The sequence below is a fragment of the Myotis davidii genome, unplaced genomic scaffold (assembly GCF_000327345.1).
Source record: "Myotis davidii unplaced genomic scaffold, ASM32734v1 scaffold64, whole genome shotgun sequence".
NCBI classification, from domain to species: Eukaryota; Metazoa; Chordata; class Mammalia; order Chiroptera; family Vespertilionidae; genus Myotis; species Myotis davidii.
In genome coordinates, this window is record NW_006296226.1 from 2,204,005 (window position 1) to 2,225,851 (window position 21,847).

General features: G+C 44.6%; 1 protein-coding gene across 1 annotated transcript in view; it reads right to left on the bottom strand.

Moving 5' to 3' along the window:
• EPB41L4B (erythrocyte membrane protein band 4.1 like 4B) overlaps window positions 1-21,847 on the bottom strand; it is a gene marked incomplete at its 5' end in the record, with an annotated part of 134,811 nt that overhangs the window by 20,471 nt on the left and 92,493 nt on the right. Inside the window, 5 exons of the mRNA XM_006771221.1 lie at window positions 2,175-2,273; window positions 4,274-4,341; window positions 5,164-5,289; window positions 10,681-10,799; window positions 12,803-13,032. Coding sequence (XP_006771284.1) covers window positions 2,175-2,273; window positions 4,274-4,341; window positions 5,164-5,289; window positions 10,681-10,799; window positions 12,803-13,032 — 642 coding nt within the window. The remainder of the gene's footprint in view (window positions 1-2,174; window positions 2,274-4,273; window positions 4,342-5,163; window positions 5,290-10,680; window positions 10,800-12,802; window positions 13,033-21,847) is intronic.

Here is a 21,847-nt window from a genome sequence, read left to right on the forward strand (position 1 = left end):
GGCTGCTGATGAACTAAGTCAGATCAGTTACATCATTAGCTCATTTAATTTTCACAACCACCCTGTATTGTGATTGAAATTACTTGCCCAAGTCACACAGCTAGTTAAGTGGAAGAGTGGGATTAAAATTTCTTATTATCTCATTAGAAAAATTGTAACCTGAAAAGCATAGCTATTATTTAGTTTTACATAAAAAGCCATTTAAAAAACAGCTCATCTTTCGGAGCAGGAAGTAAATGGATACTGCCTCAAATGGAAAAAGACTCCAAATTCCTAATTTTTTAAAACAACCTTTTGTCTTAACTTAGCAAAGAAACATGTATCTAAAGTTCATCAAGTCTTTCAGTTTTACCTCAGCTTGGAGGTAAATTCATAGTAAATTCATGAAACAACACTTTAATAAGTAAAATGTTATGTGCAGCACTATTTTCTTCGAAATGATTTTCCCCCCTATTTTGACACACTGCACGCATAGAGAAATGTCTAAAGTAAGTCATCAAATGGGAACATTGATTATTTTTGATGGAGCGATTCTAGGGAATTGGTTACTTCTCTTTGGACTTTCCTGCCTTGCTTGGATTTTTAAAAACGTTCACACTATGTTTAAAGAAACAGTTAAGTTACATTTCTGGAGAAGATAAAGCAGCTTGTCACTTTGTAAACGCTAGGCTTCAAGGAGGCAATTTGGTGAGTTGGTTAAATTCTCTTCTTCCAGGCCACGTATCCGTCATTGTTTCCAACATGATTACACATCCCCAGTGGCTGACAGCAACATTTTAAATTTCAAAATGTAAAAGGCCAGGCTAATCCTGCCAGCCGTATCCTCAGGGAAGCAGATTTTTCAAGGTTTAATTTGTCCCCCAGAGAGCATTACGGCTGTTAATTATCTGAGTCCTACTCGTTTGGGCTTTCTTAGGAAATACAGCTGCTCATACTGCCTGGAAGTTTCTATGCAGGGATAATGAGGTGGGAAGTGTCTGCCCTCCTCCCTCTCCTTTCCACAAGGTGGCAGGCCTGAGACAGCTGGTTGAGAGCTGGATCCCCTTACTCCCTGTCCTAGGCTGTGCACTCAGGGTAGGGCCCCTTAAACTTGACTTTTTCCCAGAAGCTTTCCGGTCCTTGAGAAGAAAGGAACGGGGACTAATTTATCCTGTGGCCAGGTCACCGACTAGGAGGTTCACCCGCATTAACTCTTGTTAACCACTCTCGCAAAATTCCTCAGAGGTAGGTATGCTCTCACCCATTTTACAGAGGAAGAAAGAGAGGATCATAGACTAACTTCCCCAAGAGCTTCCAGCAGTAAACTAGCCAGGCCTCCACCAGGAGTCTTTCTCATTCCAGGGGCCTCACAAGGTCTCCATTGCACCCGAAGGCCCCCCTGCAGCTCACTGACCAGGCCTGGTGCCACAGCCAAGGTCAAGAAATGAAAAATGCCATTGGGTCAGTACTGCTACTATTACGAAGACCATCGCCACCCTTACTACAGCATCACCGGTATTCTTTGGATTACAATCATTTGTAATCTGCCTTTCCCTCTACTAAATTGCCAGTCCTCAGATAAGAATGATAAAAGTCATTTTGTTCTTCCCCATGGTACCTCGAAAAGCCTGTAAGAGACCCTGACCCAGGAGACCCAGCGAAACCCTGGCTGGCCTCCCAACTCATAGAAACTGGGAGACAATAAAGGCAGATTGTTTTGTCATTGTTGTTTTGTTTTTTAAATATATTTTTATTGATTTCAGAGAGGAAGGGAGAGGGAGAAAGATAGAAGCATCAATGATGAGAGAGAATCATCAATCAGCTGCCTCCTGCATGCCTCCTACTGGGGATCGAGCCCAAAACCCAGGCATGTGCCCTGACTGGGAATTGAACCCTGACCTCCTGATCCATAGGTGGACACTCAACCACTGAGCCACACTGGCCACGCAGATTGTTTTAATTAAGCCACTAAGTTTTGTAGTAATATGTTCACAGCATTTTATAATGAACATAGATGCCAACTCTGTAGTGTTTTCAGGGAGGAAGGTCTGGTCTTGTTATGACCTAACTTGGAAATTAACTGTATTTTGGGGATGGCTCTTTGGGACTGATGTGAAGGGCTAAGAAGCATTCATGACTGAACATTTAGCATCATCCTTGTTGTAATATCTGAGAAATTTGCAGTAAGAACTCACAAACTGTATTGCCTTGTTAACTTCCTCACTCGGGGAGGCTTGATTTCCGGCTTTTCCACTGCTGGCTGGGCCGTTTCCACACGTATAGGAATAGGACTTCTAGAGACAGACCAAAAAAAAAAAAAAATACACACATAGAATAATGTGGTTGCCAGAAAAGAGGGGTTTGGGGGGGGATGTGCGAAAAGGTGAGGGGAATTTAGAGGCACAAACTTCCAGTTATAAAATAAGTCCCAGGGATGCAATGTATACCATAGGCAATAGAGGGAATAATCTATTTATATAAAAGGCTAATATGCAAAGTGTCCCTCCCACCATCCCACCGGTCTCTATGATGTGCACTGACCACCAGGGGGCAGACACTCAATGTAGAAGCTGCTGAGCTGCAGTGACTTGGCAGCAGTGGTTCTCAGGTGATGCACTCAGAAACCAGAGAGGAGGGAGCTGGATTCCTCGTGGAGCCTCGCGGTTACGTTGTTGCTGGGACACTGTCAGCCCGAATCTGGTTTACTGCACACTTGCATTTGCATTCCACACCCTGTACGACAGCAACTTTGCAGAGTGCCCTCTCCCACTCTGGGACCCCTTGGGGGATGTTGGAGAGCTGGTTTCGGCCCAATCCCTGCAGGCCAGGCTGAGGGACCCCACCTGCTGGAGGGACCCTGCTCACTCCACAGATGCCGGGGAGGGGCCACGGGAGGTTGGTTCCAGGGCATGTCCGGCCTGTCTCACCCAGTCCTGCCCCACTGGCCACCTTCCAATTAGTTTCCTTTCAATGTGCACGAATCCGTGCACCGGGTCACTAGTTTAAAAATAAATGTTGACTCGCACATGCGCGATACATATAAAGCTCTCGCTGGAGCCAATCCCACGCCTGTGTTTCAATCTGTCATTGTCGATCGTGAATTTGGTAGACACTTCTATTACAGGGAAAGGGCGAATAGCAATATTAAAATATTTCTTCGAATTAATTTCCTTTCAATGTGCACAAATCCATGCACCAGGCCACTAGTATCATACTACCTTTGTACATGATGGTTACTAGGCCTAGCGTGGTGATCACTTCATAAGGCATATAAATGTCAAATCAGTATGCTGCACAGCTGAAACTAATAGAGCATGGTATGTCAACTAAAATTTAAAAATAAATAAATAGACAAACTAAAGCAAAACAGAACAGCCCCAACAAAAATTTGTATGGCCTTGTTTTGGCTGTAGGGGGATTGCTTTCTGTTAATTTATACTTTAATAAAAATAATAGTTAAGATAATCATTTTTTTCTCCCCTCCACTCTACTAATTAAATATAATTTTTAAAAAAATGCCATAGAAAATCCCAAAACAAAAAATATCCTAATAAAGAAAATATAGCAAGTAAGAACTGAATGTAATTGGGGTACCACATAAAATTTCCCTGCCCAAGACACCCATCCCCCCCAATATCAGGGTTTGATTCATTACCAGGATTTACTAGTAAAGTGAGTAAAGAGAAACCTGTGGATAACCGATTTTTACTGACTTCCAAGTAATCTTGTAGCCATATTATGGAGTATATGTATTTAAAGATAAAGAACCGTAGAGTAGTTAATGTGAAAGATGCATAATCAGAATACCTTTAAGACTTGCTCTAAAACATTCAAATGCATATGTAAACATGGTAAAAATTAAATTTCACTTTTACCTTTCCTCAATATAATATGCCAGATAACCAATAGGCCCCATTCAAAACAGCAATTTTAGGGGAAGGCTTTCAGGCCTTTTTGCAGTGGTCGAGTCTGGATGGCACCCTGAGAGCAAAGTGGAGTCTTTAAGGGGAATGACAAGGTCAGATCTCTACACTTGAGAAGCAACTCGAAGTGATTTCTCTCTTAGCACCGCAGGTAGCAATATTAAAACTGGGGATAAGCAGCATTTTTGAGGCTCAAACGAAGTTGTGTAAGCCAGTCTTTTTTCTTTTTCCCTATCTCGCCAGGCTCCCATTCACCCAGTTTTCTTCTTCCTCTCTGATTTTCTTAGCAAAGCTCTCATGAGTAATGTTTTCAGGATCATGTTGATGATACAGAGAATACTGTTTCCCCATTCAAACAAGAAGCAACAGACCTTACATTAGCGTCCTGAAGACTGGATTTCTTATTGATATTTACAAACGTTGCTTCCTCCTTTCCAGCCTGTGAAGGAAAACAGGCAGGTGAACGTCTTGGCATGCGAACCTGTTCCCGCGTCTCCTACACTCACTGGATTACAGAAATGTGAAGGTGGATCGAGGCGGTAGTTCATCAAGTACTCAGTCAATAACAAATATTCTCTGGTGTTTATGTAAGTTAATAACAAAAAAAATGTCTTCTTGAGTCATTCCCCATCATGGGGATTAACGCCTCATCATTCAAAAGCAATCAATGCTTGTTTATTGAGCACCTGCTACGCGCCAGCTCATGCCTGAATGAGAAAAGGATGGTGTGCGAAAAGCCAAACCCACAGTTGAACCCCCACCTCGCATTTTAGATCAGGAATAACAATCGGCTCTATCACCACGCAGCACTTAACAGCTCATAAAGCAGTTTGGGATCTGTTCTTTCACATAAGCATAACAGCCTGGGAGGAACTGTGTCAGAGGATTTTGATAGAAGCTTTGTCCCCCTCCCTCTGGTGAATCCCACCAAGAACAGTGGGGGAGGAAAGACACCCCTCCCCCCCCCCGCCCCCAGACAGCCATGCCAGCTGGACGCACGCTAGAAGGCAATGGGAGATGCAGCCGTCTGCGGCCCTCATACCCGGCATGACCTACGGAGCTGGCCGATTCACTTACCCGATTAATAACTGTAACCAGTTAATAACTCCTTATATTAAAATCTCTCTGCATATGACAGGTGTGGCTCCTGTCTCCTGGCTGGACCATGACCGACACAGGGTCCTAGAGTACCTCATTCTTCTCTCGGGCCTGGAGGAACTTCTGTCGTGTGAAATCAAAGGAATGCATGCGCTCCACACACCTGGGCACTCACTCGGGAAGCATTCTCCAACTGGGCTTTCAAAATGTTACACTTCACGTGATCAGCCACAGGGGAAGGCAAGAGTGGGGTCTGAAGAGTCTTCTCAGAAACTTTTTTTTCTTCAACCTGTGACGAGCCAAAATGCAACAGATTGGATGCAAAGGAAAAGGAAAACATACAGATTAACCTTTCCTTTAATCATAATTGCAAACAACACAGACTTAAACATATAAAGACGTGTATCACCAAAGCCTTATATTTGTAACCAGTGCTTTTACTATGTGCAAAGAATTGACAAGCCCTTCCTCTCATTCTCATGTGAAGCAGGGAGAGGATGCATTAGGGAGCACATGAGCCAGAAGACAGGGTGAGCTCTGGCTGGGTAGCTTAGTTGGTTAGAGCATCATCCATATACACCAAGGTTGCAGGGTTGATCCCTGCAGGGCCATGACCAACACAGGGTCGTAGAGTACAATAAGAAACCAATGAATGCCCAAATAAGTGGAACAAAATAGATGTTTCTCTCTTTCTCCCCACCTCCCACCCCCCACCATCTCTCCCTCTCTTTGTCCTGTTTCTTTCTCTCTCTCTCTCTCTCTCTCTCTCTCTCGTCAATAAATAAAAATTAAAAAAAGAAGAAGATGGGATGAAGGTTCAAAGAGAGGACGTTCTTTGAGAGCCCTGTAGCTACACCAGCAGGCAGGTCGAGGACTCAAGCTTCGAGTCTCCTATATCTTAGTGCAGTGCTATTTCCCCCAAAACTGCTACCTTTTACATATAAAGATTCAATTCTGTGGCTCGTTGGGTCAAAGAAAAGAGTATAAAATATTCATTGGTATGTTTTCAATAAATCTTGATGAAAAACGTGATTCACAATGAGAAATTTGTATCTATGCTCCCTCATTGTAGAGTGTCTCAGACTTCTTCCATAACTTACTATGTCTGCCATTTCCCATGAACGAACTGAACATGCACCTATAATTCATATGATCCAGTTAAATGGAATTACCCTGGAACTACCTAGTTTAAGTGGTGCCCTAAGCAATAATATCTGAAATCATGGACTTGGTGACTATTATATTTATTATAATGTACAGTATGATAGTTATATAACTATTAAAAATGCTTATGCATATCATCTTGGATGGCATACATATTACACACAGGGAAATCATGTCTTATTGTTAACCATGTCTATTGTGGTCATTGCATATTCCACTGAGCACATAGCACGTGCTCAATAAACACCTGCTGAAGAAGATCATAATGACATATAGTTATTATTAGAAGAGATGTATTTCATAAGAAAAATACAAGGGCACATGATTGCTAAAAGTCAATTTTGTGATATCAGGACATAATGTGGCCTGTCAGCCACAATGGGCCAGGGCAAGAGCAAAATGTTCTAAAGGCCTCAAATTCTGCAAGTTCCAAAATTAATCTCACTCTCTAATTCAAAAGTCCTATGGAACATCACGGAATCCCTGGAGGAATTATTGTGCAATTGGCTGGTTGACATCATTTATTAAAGAAAAGAGGGCATAGAAAAGCGTGTCTCCATGGGACCTCCAAATGCATAGAGGAGCATTTGGTAGACGAAGCAGAACTCAGCAATCTCATGTAACAGCAAAATAAGCAGTGACAGAAGACCTGGATTTGAATCTCAGCTTTTTCCCTTACTAGCACCATAAACAAAAGCTGCTGCTGCTGCTGCTGCTGCTGATGATAACAAAAAGAAAATGATAACATTTACCAAGAGCTTATAATGGGCAAGGCACTGACCAAGCATTTCTTTTGTATATCTTATTGCATTGTCTCATTTAACCATCACGTGTGGAGGTAGATACTATCACTATCCCCATTTTATAGATGAGAAGAAAAAAAAGAAAGTAAGTCACTTGCCCAAGGTCACACGGTAAGTTCCAAGAAGAGCAAAGATTCACACCCAGAATTAGGTGACCCCAAGGCTGGAGCCCTGACCACTCCACCACACTGGCTTCCCTTAACCTCTCTGGGTTTCAGTTTCTTCCTTCATAAGGTTATTATGAGGATCAACTGAGAAAATAAGATATGAATGGCACTTTCATGGTAGATTCTTTGGTTAGAAAAGAAAATATAACTAAAAAAGAACATCAGACATGAGGACACTAATGATCTTAAGCCGTCAAGTTGGATATGAAGAAAACGGACTCATTTGGAATCATTATCCTAAGAGGCTTAGCAGTTTCCAAACAGCAAATGAAGTAACTCATGTATTTTGAAAGATGAGATATACAGTACACCTTTAGGATGATGCATCATGTGTTTCTAAATCCTGTTAGATAAAGTGTTTACTGCCAGAATGGTGTCTTCCCTGGCGTGCAAAGAGTTACTTTTTAAATTAGATTTACTTTGGGGGAGTGATATGCTGGGAAACAGAAATTAAATTGGTTCCAAAGCCCATTTGAGGTTTTTGACAATTGCTTAAGGGGACATAGTTATACTCAAAGTCGTGACCGAAGACCTACTTAAAAAAAATTGAATGCTGCTAAAATAAGAAAAGAATGAGGATCCAGCATTGATTTTTTCCCCCCTTGAATTTAGTAATTCTTTTTAGACATACAATTCAAGCTGGCTTGTTCCTGTTTGATCTGGACAAAGCAAGAGCTACTGTTCAGCTCTCTGATTTGACTCAGGCGGAGGCCAATATAAATTTTGGAAAATTCGAGTATGATTATGTGAACATGTTTGCATAAAAGGCGTCTTCAGGGGAGATAAGCATCTGGGTTGCAATAGGACCATATCCCAGCCTGGAGGATGGCTCCGAGAATGTTGTGCTTTCTCTTCTGCATGATCAGAGTTTGTATTTTACATTCAATTTGAGCTGTGGACAGGTGATTTATTGTTTGATATAGAAATACAGACTTCAAAACATACAGAGGAATGACACTTGGACTTGGTCATTAGAAAAGGTCCATCTGTTTGGGGATGGCCATGGAGATAAATGATCAGGTGCATTTTTAAATTAGTGACACAAATTGTTCACACATTTGAAATCCCATGAGATTTAACTTCTTATGAGAATTTTAGGTACTACTTTGGAACTGAGCAATGAAAATGTCTTCTCACCATTAAATCAAGAACAGGTACTTCTCCAAACCTTAGAAGAATCAGTAGATTCTGGATCATTGAGGCTGGAAAAAACTTTAAGAGTCATCGAAGCCACTGGTCCCAATTGTGGTATCATATAAGTTGTAAGGTCTGTTGCAAGGAATGCTTGATTAATGATAAAAATCATAGTGTGAAATAATAATATACTTTGCTTATGTGATAGGACAAAGTCAAGGTTATCTGACATCATTCTAGCCTGCCTGCTTGCTGAGGTATTTCTTCAAGTGGGAGAGAAAAGAGAGGCATTATATATAGTTGGAGCTTCAGGGAAAAACTTAACGTCACAGCTGTCTCAGCTTTGCCTTACCCCAGAGCAAGCCACTGTTGTCCATTTCCCACCAACACTCATGATGATGACAAGTTACATACCGCTTCTGAGTTCCTTGAGATTACATGCTATACTTCCTCACAAAACATGTTTGGGTTCTGTCAAACTCTGGGTAAACTCCCATGAAAACATTTAATGTGTAGAGTACATCAGAAAAGTTGAAAACCAAGAGACAGAGAAGGACAAGTCTAGAGGACACATGGTACACTGGGTTGACTCCCCAGGACCTGGTATGGGCCTGCTCAATAAAGAGTTGTTGCTTGAATGAACGTCATCCTGCAGGTGGAATTCTCTCCAGCTAGCCAACAGGGAGCATAGTACAAAAGAAAAGTGGCCCAGCCAGTTGAGCATCGACCTATGAACTAGGAGGTCACTGTTTGATTCCCGGTCAGGCCGATCAATGATTCTCTCTCATGGATGCTTCTATCTCTCTCTCCCTCTCCCTTCCTCTCTGAAAGCAATAAAAATATATTTAAAAAAGAAAAGAAAAGTGGATGAGGGGGGCCTTGAGGTCCTGTTTGGGGGGGGGGTAGGAGTGCAAGGGAGTGAGGGTCTTCTGAGAAGCTCTGAAGTCTACTGTAGACTGGAGGACTGGCTAGGGTGGAAGAACAGCCCAGACAGGAGGTATAACCTCCCCATGCTCACCAGCAAAGGGGCACTTCCCAAGTCAGGTCTTCCAAATTCCTTCTTATAAAAGAACAAAGCTAAGCATTAGAGTGGAAGAAGTGACCCAGCAATGACGAAGACTATTCCTTTGGGGACTTTAAAAGAGTAAAATATTCTGACAAAAGCAGCTCTCAACTGGGAGCGATGTGACCTTTCAAGAAACAATTGGCAAAGTCTGGAGACAATTTAGTTTCAACACCTGGATGGGGGTGGTACTGGCATCTGGTGGGTCCAGGCCAGGCCTGCAAACATCCTACAATACACAGGACAGCCCCTCTCAACAAAGAAATAACAGCCCTAAATGCCATAAGGCCTGAAACAGAAACCTGGGGAAGAAAAGAAAGAGCCATATCGGAGTACAAAGGGCAACGGATCAGGCATCGGGGGTGCGTGGATTCAGCCCCTCCTCTGTGACCTTGAGAAAGTAATTTCCCTCCCTCTGGTTTGAAGTGGAGAAGGTTGAACTAAATAATAGATCAAATCCAGCCCTGACAGTCTATAGTTCTAACATAAAATGAGATTTTTACAAGGCTGTGCAGTTGGATAAGAACAGATCTAACCAAAAGAGAGCTTGGCTTCTGCCCTGTCCCTCCCTCCCTCCTTCAAGCCTCCCCTTCCTTCCATCAGCGAATAGTTACTGATCATCTACTATGTGCCAGGCACAGTTGGAGAGAGAGGAAGTGGCGTGGGCCAAACTGTGCCTCCCCCTCTCAAAAAAATTCATATGTTGAAGCCCTGACCCCCAATGTGAAGATATTTGGAGATGAGTCGTTTGGGAAGTAATTAGATTTAGATGAGGTCATGAGGTGAGGACTTCATGATGGGATGAGTGGCTTTATAAGAAGAGGAAGAGAAAAAGATCATTTTTTTCTGGCAAATGGGAACACAGCAAGAAGGTGACCTTCTGCAAACCAGGAAGAGAGCCCTCACCGGGAAACAAATCAGCCAGTGCCTCAATCTTGGACTCCCCAGCCTCCAGAACTGTGAGAAATAAATGTCTGTTGTTTAAGGCACCTGGTCTATGGTGTTTTGTTATAGCAGCATGAGCAGACTAATACAGAGGGGTAAAAATGGGAAGAGCAGAGTGAGGACCCTTCGCTTGCGGATCCTTCTGTTAGAAGGAGGGAGAGACCACTAATAGATTCGGCCTGCTGGCCTCAGCACTGAGGGCAATGCCTCACTCAGTAAGTCACCCAAAAAGGATGTAAGTGAATATTTGCTCCTCAGACACGCTGAGCGGAAACGTCAGGAAAGCCCGAGGAGAAACCCCTCCAAGCCAAAGGCACCGGGTCTAGGAGGCAGCCAGGGTAATCATCAGAGGTCTGACGTGAGCCCCAGGTCCATGCTCATTGCCTGGTTCTGGTCCTCGGTACCTTATTGATGTTGATGTGCAGAGCAGGCCAGGGTCCAGGAGCCTTCACAGTGTCCAGTTCCAGCTTCTTTAGATGTGTGGCCGCCTCACTGAACAGGGCAGGTGCTCCTGGAGTCAGTTCTATAAGAGACAAAAGGGAACGAATGAGGAAAAGCTAGATGGTAAAAGATGCTTCCAGAACCCCACTGCCAGCACCTTTTCTGCCTGCCTCCTCTTCTGGCAGCTTGCATCCCTTCAATACAACTAGTTGACAGGGTGTGAGAACATCTAAGGTCAAGGTTTCAAGGCCTAACTCCCTCATATATGAGCTGGGTGGCCTGGGCGAATCACTTGACCTCTCTGAGCCTTTGTGCCATTTTACATTGAAAATAAAATTATTTACCTTTCAAAATTGTTGCAAATATGAAATGAGGTCCTGCATGTACAAATGCTTTATTAACGGTAAAGCACTATGCAAATTGGGAAGATTTGTGTTCAAGCTAACAGGCCTATATGGATGTGCCCTTAAAAACTAGGTTATGATTCTAAAGTCAAATTCATTGATTTTTATTTCTCTACTACTTTGGATTAGTTCCACCACCCTTCCCACTAGCTAGTATTTACCCATTAACACATGACGTTAAATATGTGATATTCATCACACACTAAAACTTGTGCCAAGTATTCTCTGCCATTTAGGTCTGGGGAGCTGGAATAGAGATGAATGAGGCAGATGCATGTGCAGACAACTCCAAATGAGAGTAATAAAAGGCTTATTTAATTGCTACAGGAGTGAGAGAGAAGGTGCTCCACAGCTAGGAATCAGGGAGGGGTGTTAGAGATGCTTTCACTGACCACAGCTGAGCCAGTTCCTGAGGGATGTGTAGGAATTCACCGGGGCAGCGGAAAGCAGGTGCAAAGGCCTGAGCTGGGAAACAGCACAATGCGTGGTGAGAGCCGAGTAGTGGCTGGAGCATAGTGAGTGGAGGGAAGGCTGGAGACCTCGGCAGGGGCCAGGCTGTGAAGGTCGGTGTGTGGCCATGCTTAGACATATGGGCTTTATTGCAGGACAGGGAGGAACCATGGGAAGGTCTTAGGCATTTGGTCAGAGCTACCTGGTGAGAGCTCCTGCTTCGGCAGCTACAACCTGGAGAGTGCACTAGAGGGGGTGCCCTTGAAGGGGCTGTAACAGTTATCCAGATACAAAAAGATGAGCCACAGCCTAGGGCAAGGGCAGTGTGGACAGTGATGACGGGAGGGAGTTCTGATTCTTCAACACCAAGGGAATGATGAGTTCCCATTCCCGGCTTAGCCAACCGGGAATTGTTCCCTGTGGCCAACGAGTGAAGGCGCAATGGCTCTTTCTTTTCACCAGCTCACAGACTCCCAAAATGTCAGTGCTGGAAGGTTCCTTGGCCATCCATGTGGACACCCTCTACCCCATTTCACAGCCGAGCAAACCGGGGACCCAAGAGGAGATTTGGCTCAATCGTGAGCCTGGGAATTGCCGCCTCTTGACGCCTGCCTCTTCCTCAGAGCTTTTTCATACCATATGTGATAAAGAATCAGTTCTTGCCCCCTGGATGTCACAGACCAATTCTTACATAAAATATAATAGAAGTGAATTCCAGAAAAATAAAATAATAGACATACAAAACCCAAGCCCACATTTTTAAAGCTTTAACAGCTACAAAATCATCTTTAAATTGCTAAAAACGTTTCTAATGGCTTACTCTCCATTTCCGTAACTTCTCTCCCTGGGATCTCAGGTCACCTTGCTCTCAGAAGAGGGAAGTCAGAAAGGGGCTAGAATGGGTTTTCCTGAAATTAGGAAAGCAGAGATTCTAGCCACCTCACTCCCCTCTTTCTCTTTTCGTCGCCTTGAGCCTGTGCTGGAGACGGATGAAGCAGAGATGGGCTAAGGAATGAGCAGGAGGAAAGAGGATTGTCACCTTGTAATGAAAGCAGCTTCCTGGTAAACCATACTCCCTACCTTGCTCCTACTTAATTGCTCAAGGCCCAGACCCAGTAACCCAGCGCTGACATTAGCGCGTTCCACGCTGCACCTGCAGGGCCTGTCTTGAGGATGCATGGAAGCCAGCCATGCCCTGTAGCATCCCTCCCACTACCCCACCCCTACTCACTTGTAAGGGATTTACTGCTGGAGTTTGGGGACCTCAAAGGCCCCTCCTTGTTCTCCAGGGTCAGCGAGAGGCCATAGTTTGCGTGGTGCTGGTGCTGGTGCTGGTGCTGGTGGTGGTGGTGGTGGTGGTGCCTCCCCGAAGCTTTGGTAGTGAATGGTGTGCCCCCGTTCTCCTCGATGCCGAAGGGTAGCCGGTCTGAGCTGCTGAGCCCTGGGGAAGGGAGCGGGTAGCTGTGGAGGGTGTCAAAGTCAGTATTTAGAGAAGCAAAATGCCTTCATGTTCCTGTGCGTACTTTAAAAGAAGTTCTCAAAGCAGGAGAAAAACAAGAGAAAGCAGTTCAACAGATCCACAGGGTTGTTGTAGAACAGGACAGAAGGGCAACATTGCTCTCCAAGAAAAAGCAGAAAGTGGGAATTTGTATACATCAGAGACCTTCAACCTTAGCAGAATTCTCAACTTTGAAATGAAATAATTTCTGTTAAAAAAGATGTTCTCTAAACAAGAAGGAAGAAATGAAAAGCAAGGATAAAAAAAAACAATTTGTCAACTATCGTATAACACGATCATAATGACAAACTGGAAGTCTTGGAGTCCCCTCTCCCTTCCTCCCCACCAGCCTCACCGGGCAGACAGCACCTGTTGATGTTACTGCTGTGACATCTTTTAATTCCAATGGTTCCTCTCGCTTCTTACCAATATTGCCTTATGGAAGCCCATGTCATCGCCCACGTAGACTGCCTCAAATACAGATTCCTAACAGCCCTCCTCGCCTCTCCTCCTCTGACCCACCCTGGCTGCTCCTGGAGGCCTTGCTCAGGACGGTCTCACATTGTGCGCATGTGTGGAAGAATGTGGAAGAAGGGGTGACTTTGGCTTCTGGGTGGGGGAGGGAGTCACAGACCACCCTCCCCATGGAGGCCACAAAGCAGGCAGCAAGAAGCACACCTAGTTGTTGTTGAATCACCTGGGTTCCAGTCTTAGTTCTACCCCAGCCTTGGGAGGAACCATGGGCAGTCGCTCTGAGCTTCAGTTTTCTGCCTGGGAACATGCAGCTGGTGAGGTGATGACTGGCATCTTCTTGGGATGGCTTACTGCACACTCACTGTTTGCAGGGCGACCCTTTCACCTGCCCACGGCACCTGCCAACTTCACAGCAGGGGGCCGGGAGGCAGGAACAGCCCGCACAGCCGCACGTGTGCCCCCAACACCTTCCAGAGCAGCCTGCTGGGGGCACACCGGCTCCTCGTTACTTGGAGCCCACAGTGGGGACGACTCCGTACGCCTAGTCAGAACTGAAGCAGCAGGGAGATGTTGACAAAGACCTCAGTAGAGCCGCTTCCCATGGACGGGCCTCAGAAGGGTGGCAGGCAGGTGGAACCATTTATTCTTTCGGTCCTCAGGCAAGTGGACAGAACCAGGGAGCCTGGAGCCTCAAGCAGCCTCGTCTGCCTACTCGGCTGCTACACAAATACGTCATGTCTGTGTGCCAAGGACGAGGAAACGTTCGGAAGCACCGCCACTCGCCCACACTGCAGCCCATTAGCCTGGAACTGTGGTCTTCCAACCGGGACGCTCAGCAGAATCTGCGCAAACACCGTGTTTTTACAGCAGGTGGTGTCAGCCAGCACCACCGCCCCCTTCCCGCCACTGAACACTAGCGCAGTAATCATGCTCTCCAAACACTCACAGAGAAAAACACCTAAGGCTCAGTTTTTTGAAGTGCCCAGGACTGTGCCATCTATTAATGCATTTAACCTCCCAACAATCATTTTGAAGAAGGGACAGGTATTGTTTTCTTTATTTTACAGATAACAGAAAGGAAGGAGATCCCTGGCTGGGTGGCTCAGTTGGTTGGAGCGTCATCTCCTGCACCGAAAGGTTGCAGGTTCGATTCCCAGTCAGGGTGCATACCTATTTGCAGGGTCAATCCCTGGTCTCTCTCTCTCTTTCTTTTCCTCTTCCTCTCTCTAAAAAAATCAATAAACATATCCTCAGGTGAGAATTTAAGAAAAAAAAAAAAGGAAGAGAGACTAGTTAACTTTCCAAAGCCACACAGCTAGTAAATGGCAGAGCTGGGATTTGAACCCAAGAAACCTGACTCTAGAGCCCTGTGCTCTCTCAAGTGCTAAGAGGCACTGTATGGCCACGTGGACAGAAGCAGCAGTATCATGACGTGAAAAGAGCGCTGGTTGGCATTAGCTTTGGTTTTACGGCCACTTAGCTATGTGACCCCGAGGTGACTCGTTTCACTTATCTGGGCCCCAGACACTGCATATTTGGACAAACATTTATTAAGCATTCATACGCCAGGAACTACAGCTCAATGAAATAATTTGGTCTCTGCCATGTCCTGCTGAGAGCAAGGGCGAGGTGCATTTGCTCGGTATGGTTTCCAGGACACCTGTCACTTCTTTCAATTTTTATTTAGTGGAGACTAAACAGAATGGACCATTAGACCAACATATTGCTACAAGCTCTTATTAAATTCAGTGGCAGCAAGCAGAAAGTGTATTTGAAAGCCGTACTTTTTCCATAATGCGTTTGAGAAGAAAATTGTGTAAGCATCTTAGGAATATGACACATTACACGGCAGGTCTATTAATTAGGGATGATTTCTTACAGCAACTTAGTGGTTCTATTTATTTTTTTAAAAGAGCAACTAGAGAGGAAAGATGCCCTACCTCACTTTTTCTCCTGTCTGAAAAGGTCAAGATGACGCTTTCAGGGCATGGCTTAGATATCTTCCCATAGACTACTAATTGGCAAAAGAGAACTTTTCCCATTTGTATTTCTTTGAAGACATTTTCCTAGCGCGGAACTCGGCATGAAGTCTAGTGTTCACACAGGTGATGTCTGAATCGCTACCTGGGGCCAGAGACGGCCTCTTCTCAGCATCTATTGCTGGGCCGGTTACGGTACTGGCACAGTGTAGATGCAGAGTACATGTTTATTGAATGACTGTCCTTGTGCATTCAATTTTAATTCTCCCTGCCTAATTTATCAAGTGTCTATTCATAAAGGCTTCACCTTGCTCTCCAATCCCCCAGGTTGCCTTCCCGTTACATTCTCGTCTTTGCAAAACTGCAGAGTAAAATGTGTCACATCTTACGGAGCCACGGGAGCCTTTAGGGTTCCATGGTCACTGAGTGTCCTGCGTGAGCCAGACAGGAAGTGCACCTCCATCTTGGAGTCCGGAATTTTCCTTGGGCGAAACTGTATCCCATGGTTTCAATGAATGGTCGTCAACAGATAGCAGGCCTTGAACACTTGCTGCTGGAAAACCCATTTTACCTTGATCTCATGCTTGCTCACTGCCACAGGCGCTTCCTGATTGTGCGCGAGGCACCGGGAAGCCACGGGGAAGGGCTCTCCAAGTTCGTGGTGAGATCTAGGGTTTTCACCATCCCAGATGAATTTCAGCATCCGAGTCCAAAGGATAAATATTTTATGAGTTCATTTTTGCCCTGAGGCTTATGACTAAGATTTTATTCACTGTTTTCTGCCTTGAAAAAAATACGGACACAAATATAGTTGTTTTCCTCTATGCCATTCACTTCCAATTAATCTAACGGTGCTCTCCCTTCTTGATTTATTGCAGATTTGGGGGAGGGGTTCTTATTTTTGCATCCCAGTGCCCACTCTGTGCCTTAAATGAAGATTTCCCCCCAAGTTAGCAGCATTCACTTGCCTCTAGCCACTGCTTTAAATGCATCCCCACACAGTATCATATTAAATACATCCCCACACAGTATCATATTAAATGCATCCCCACACAGTATCATACGGGAGCCCTCAAGGAACAGGGAGAAAAAGTCATCATTTCCATCAAGTGCAGCTGCTAGTGTGTAAAATAATGTTTCAAGAGCCAGTCCTTTATCACCCCTTGCATTTTGAAAGAGCTATTGTAGACTCGGGCACCAGATGAGCATTATTCTTCCACCCTGCAGACACTACCTAACTCACCCAAATGAATGGAAGTATCACTCATTCCAGAAAGATGCTCAGGTTCAGTGCATACATTGCATGCTCTGTGAAGGGCGGGTTTTAGACATTCTAATGGCACAAGATACCAGTACGAGCAGGAGCGGGAGCTGAATGCTGGGTTCGTGTTTTTGAGGTGAGCCAGAGGGATCATCTATTTTGGTTTCCATGAATGCTTGAAAATCTCCTCAAAGGCTCCCTCTCTGCTCCCCAATTCTGGTAGGTTTTTCAGAAGCTTCCATTATAACCATCCTGCAAGCCTCTGAAGCTGCATTTGAAGGGCTTGTTTAATTGCCTTTAATATAGGTACAAGGTCCATTATGCAGCCCCGGATGGTGCTGGTGGGGCCGTAGGCACAGCAACACCTCTTGCTCCGGAGGTCTCAGCTGCAGAAAATGGATGCTGAAGCCATTCCCATTCAGCTGGGGATGATTAGGTAGGTTTCTGCGGGTTCCTTACAACATGCCTACGGGATGTTCCTCTAATTATCCTAACCCCCTTTTTAGTGGATTGTCGAGACGACAGCCCTTCTGGTGTGTTAACTTCTGCAGCCTTTCCTCCAATAATGCCACTGCTGGGTCTCGGGATGTGGCTGTGCTTTTATATCCGATACATTAGAATTTTAATTGTACCTACAAGCAAATTCGTCCTTCCCTGGTCAAATGCACCAGGGAAATTCACAATGTTGAGGTGGGTATTTAAGAAGTCTGAGTGGAAAGTTCTCAATAAGCCCTCAAAAGAAAAGGAATCACGGATGTTAGAAATCAATTCCTTCATCCTGGCTATTTTGATGCTGCCCACATTCTATCTCCACGGCCTGGTGTCCCACTGATGGCTACCTAAACTTCCAGACAGCTGCTTTCAAAAAATGTCTGGCAGCCCTAGCTGGTTTGGCTCAGTGGATAGAGCACCGGTCTGCAGACTGAAGGGTCCTGGATTCAATTCCAGTCAAGGGCGCATGCCTAGGATGCAGGCTTGGTCCCCAGTAGGGAGTGTGCAGGAGGCAGAGAATGATGATTCTCTCTAATCATTGATATTTCTCTCTCTCCCTCTCCCTTTCTCTCTGAAACCAATAAAAATATATTTAAAAATAAATTATCCAAAGCAATGATAGAGTAATCACAGTATTATTCCAAGCAGAGGAGAGATGAATGAAATAAAGTCCAAGTATGGTGGAGGTGGACCTTCTACGACTTGATTCGATAGAGTCAGTCCTATAAAAGGGCTAACAAGCAAACAGTCTAAGGAAGAGACGGCTTTAGCACCAGAGATAGAGGATCCAGAGTTGAAAAACCTCTAGAAACAAACCCAAAATGTTTCATAAATATCAACTTTTCCTAGCCTTCCCTTTCTTCACTGTTAAAAAGGCTAAGATGACATCATTAATTCCACTTCGTCAGCCTGATCTTTATGAAAGAGCAGGACTCAAGGATAAAGGTTCTAGAATCTAGATAGTTCAGAGAAAACAAGCAACCAATGGCCTTCAAGAAGAGGAAGGGGGTGTACAACCTTGCTTGTAGAGAACTGCGATTAATGTGGTTTTTACCCATCAAACTAACAAAGGTTCAAAAAGTCAGCTAAGGCTAGGAGCTTGCTTGCTGCGGGGTCCCAGAAGCCTTGTCAAATCGCTGGGGTGGGGGCGGCATAATCAGGGAGAATGTCTTTGGAGGGAAACTTCATTAGACAATATCCAAGTTAAATAGGCACAAACCTTTTGACCCAAGTCTCTACCTGTAGGGAATTGAGTCTACAGATAGATTTGTTCGAGTGCATAAAACAGAATGTACAAGGATGGCAGCAAAATCCTAATTTTATAGACTCGAGGGGGCCTAAATGCCCATCAGTATTGATTGGTTAAACAAACACATGTGCTTTCTGCACAGAATTGCTCTGATTGACAAGAAGAGGGGCTGACTCTGGGAAGAACTAGGGAGCCAGGGAACGAGAGGGTGGAGAGGAACAGTACCTTTCAGGTGTCTTTGCTTGTATTTTTACCACTGTCTGTATTCCCTACTGAAAAAAGTTAAAAAGCACAGAGTTCCCATTAGTCCGTTCTATTTAGTCTCCAAATAGCTAAGCGGTTCCTCCGTTTTGTGTAAGGTGAAGTCCCAAGTCGGGGCAGGTCGGGAACCGAGCGGACGCTTCGTTGCAATTCCCCAAACTTCTGAGTCCCAATTGTGCCCGCAAAACGGATTCTTAGTGGTCTCACCAGGGCCCGCCCCCCCGCCGATCCTGCCTTGTGCAGGTGGGAAAGCACTGTCCGCACCCTGCCTGGAATTCTCCTACAGAAATACCACTTCCATTGCTTTTAATCCCCTCTCAAAAGACCCCCATGGTGTTTCTGCTCTGAGCTTGTTAGCGTTTCAGAGACATGTTTTTATGTATTGTGTTAACCCCCTTCCATCTCTTTCCTTTGGAATGTAGCACCCCGTCCACTGCTAAAATTAGACTGTACATCGCAACCTATCCACCCAGGGGAGATACTCTTCCTTGAGCTACTTTGAGTCTCCTTGTCCTATTTCTTACCACATGGACTGCTAAGGCCTTCAATCTAAAAAAATAAAAATAAAAAAAAAAAGCCCACTAAAAATTGCTGTCAGGTAGTATCAACCATTGTGCAAAGCACCACACATACACGTCATTGAATTCTCCTAAATAGATATTGTTAAATTCCCATTTGATTTATTTTTAAACATATTTTTATTGATGTCAGAAAGGAAGGGAGAGGGAGAGAGAGATAGAAACATTGATGATGAGAATCATTGATCGGCTGCCTCCTGCCACACCCCACACTGGGGATCTAGCCCATAACCTGGGCATGTGCTCTGACCAGGAATTGAACTGTTACTTCCAGGTTCATAGGTTGATGCTCAACCACTGAGTCAAGCCAGCTGAGCTAAATTCCCTTTTAGATGAGGAAAATAAGGGGAAGAAGAAACAGGCCAAGTGAGTGCACAGCTGGGATTCAAACCATGTGAGATGCCCAAGGGTCCATACTTCACTTGTCAGAGAAAAAAACCAGACCTCCACACCGGAGTCCACAGTCCTCTCATCAGCTTGCAATGTCCTGTCATTTTGCTCCTGCAAACTTCCACCTGTTTCCCCACATGGGCCTGAATCCTGCCCTGGGTTCGTAGACTGGGGTGTGCCCATGCACGACCTTCTCCATCATTTGAAGGTCCCTAGCCCCTTGCATCCGGAGGAGAGCAGAACAGTGACATAGACTCGGTTAGGTAGACTTGGGGGAGGGAGGTTATAATGAAATCAAAGCCATAAGAGAACCACTAGAATTCACACATTCTTCTGCTTCACCGTGAACCTGAAGATGTGCAAAACCACACTGAGCAGAAAGATCCAGCTGCTTGCGAAGATGTCCATTTACTTTTTAAAAATTATATTTATTTTGTTCAGAACAATCCCAGATGAATCTTACCTTTTATACAAAAATTATAATTTAAATGAAAAAGTATGCTTTCATGGCATATTGATTGTCCTATGTGGCCTATATAGATATAAACTGATAGAAAATATACATGAACTTTCCTACCTTGTTAAAAACAATAATCCAAATGTAAGTTTGTCTCTTTTCAAAAGGTGTGATGTGGCAGGAAAATAGAAGACTTGGTCAGGGGTCAGGGAAGAAAGCTTGATGTAGTCCAGATGATTGCAGAATGTGAAGGGAAGAGGGAAAGGAGGGACTGCAGCAGGAACCTTCATGCCTTTTGTAGGAAAATGACGAGAGGTGGAAGCCAATCTAATTTGCCTCAGCAGCGCAAAGCCATCTCAGGATTCAACATTAACTACATTCCTGGGATGAGACTCAGTGTCACATCTCTCATTTCAACCCACCACGAACATCTGAGGACTGAGATAGCCACCCATTTACTTTTAAACATCATGCCTACAAAAAAAAGTTGGCCTCTATTTAGTTAAAAATCGAGCCATTAAACAAGGGCAAACCTAACCAGATAGGAAACTGTGCTTTTCCAAAGTGAGGCCCTGCCCCTGCCCACCTGACTCTCCTGGGATGACTGTTACAATGGAGGTTCTTAGGTCTCACCCCGGCCACCTAATTTTTAGTAAGCTGTCCAAACGATGTGTTGGTTCCCCAATTTGGGGGGAAATGGACCTATTTGCAGAATTATTGAGGATTTCTTCTTTTGCTGAGGCTCAGCTGAATGCTGATTTCAGATTTGTTTCACCTTGGAGATACCCGAGGGGATTCTTAAAATGTGCCACCTTTCCTCTACAAAGGGTCTCTCCTGCTGTTAGCAGCCGTTTGCTTTTTCTCTCTCTCTGCCCCCTTGTGCCTTGTCTTGGCATCTGTCTGTTGCCTTCTGTACCAAAATGGCACAAGCCAAATCATCCTAGCTCTATTTAAGGTATTCACCTGGTTAATTTTGGAAGATTCAGGCAATTAAGTCAGAGCTAAGTTTGGGAAATATTGATCCAAAGGGATCAATACAGCTGTTCAGGGAGTTCTCTGATGAGCTCAGATCTTAAAGGGCCCTTTAAAAGCTGGAAAGTCAAGGGCAACAAAAACGATCTATTAGCTGTGTTCAGAGCAGGACCCAGGAGGCTGGACTCATTGACCTGGAAAGATGGCGTGATATTAACAGGCAAGAAAAACGAAGGACTCCTGCAATGTCCTTATTCCTTCGTCTTCACTTTAATGAAAATCATTTTCAGCGGACTTTCCTCTACAAAGGGTCTCTCCTGCTGTTAGCAGCCGTTTGCTTTTTCTCTCTCTCTGCCCCTTGTGCCTTGTCTTGGCATCTGTCTGTTGCCTTCTGTACCAAAATGGCAGAAGCCAAATCATCCTAGCTCTATTTAAGGTATTCACCTGGTTAATTTTGGAAGATTCAGGCAATTAAGTCAGAGCTAAGTTTGGGAAATATTGATCCAAAGGGATCAATACAGCTGTTCAGGGAGTTCTCTGATGAGCTCAGATCTTAAAGGGCCCTTTAAAAGCTGGAAAGTCAAGGGCAACAAAAACGATCTATTAGCTGTGTTCAGAGCAGGACCCAGGAGGCTGGACTCATTGACCTGGAAAGATGGCGTGAT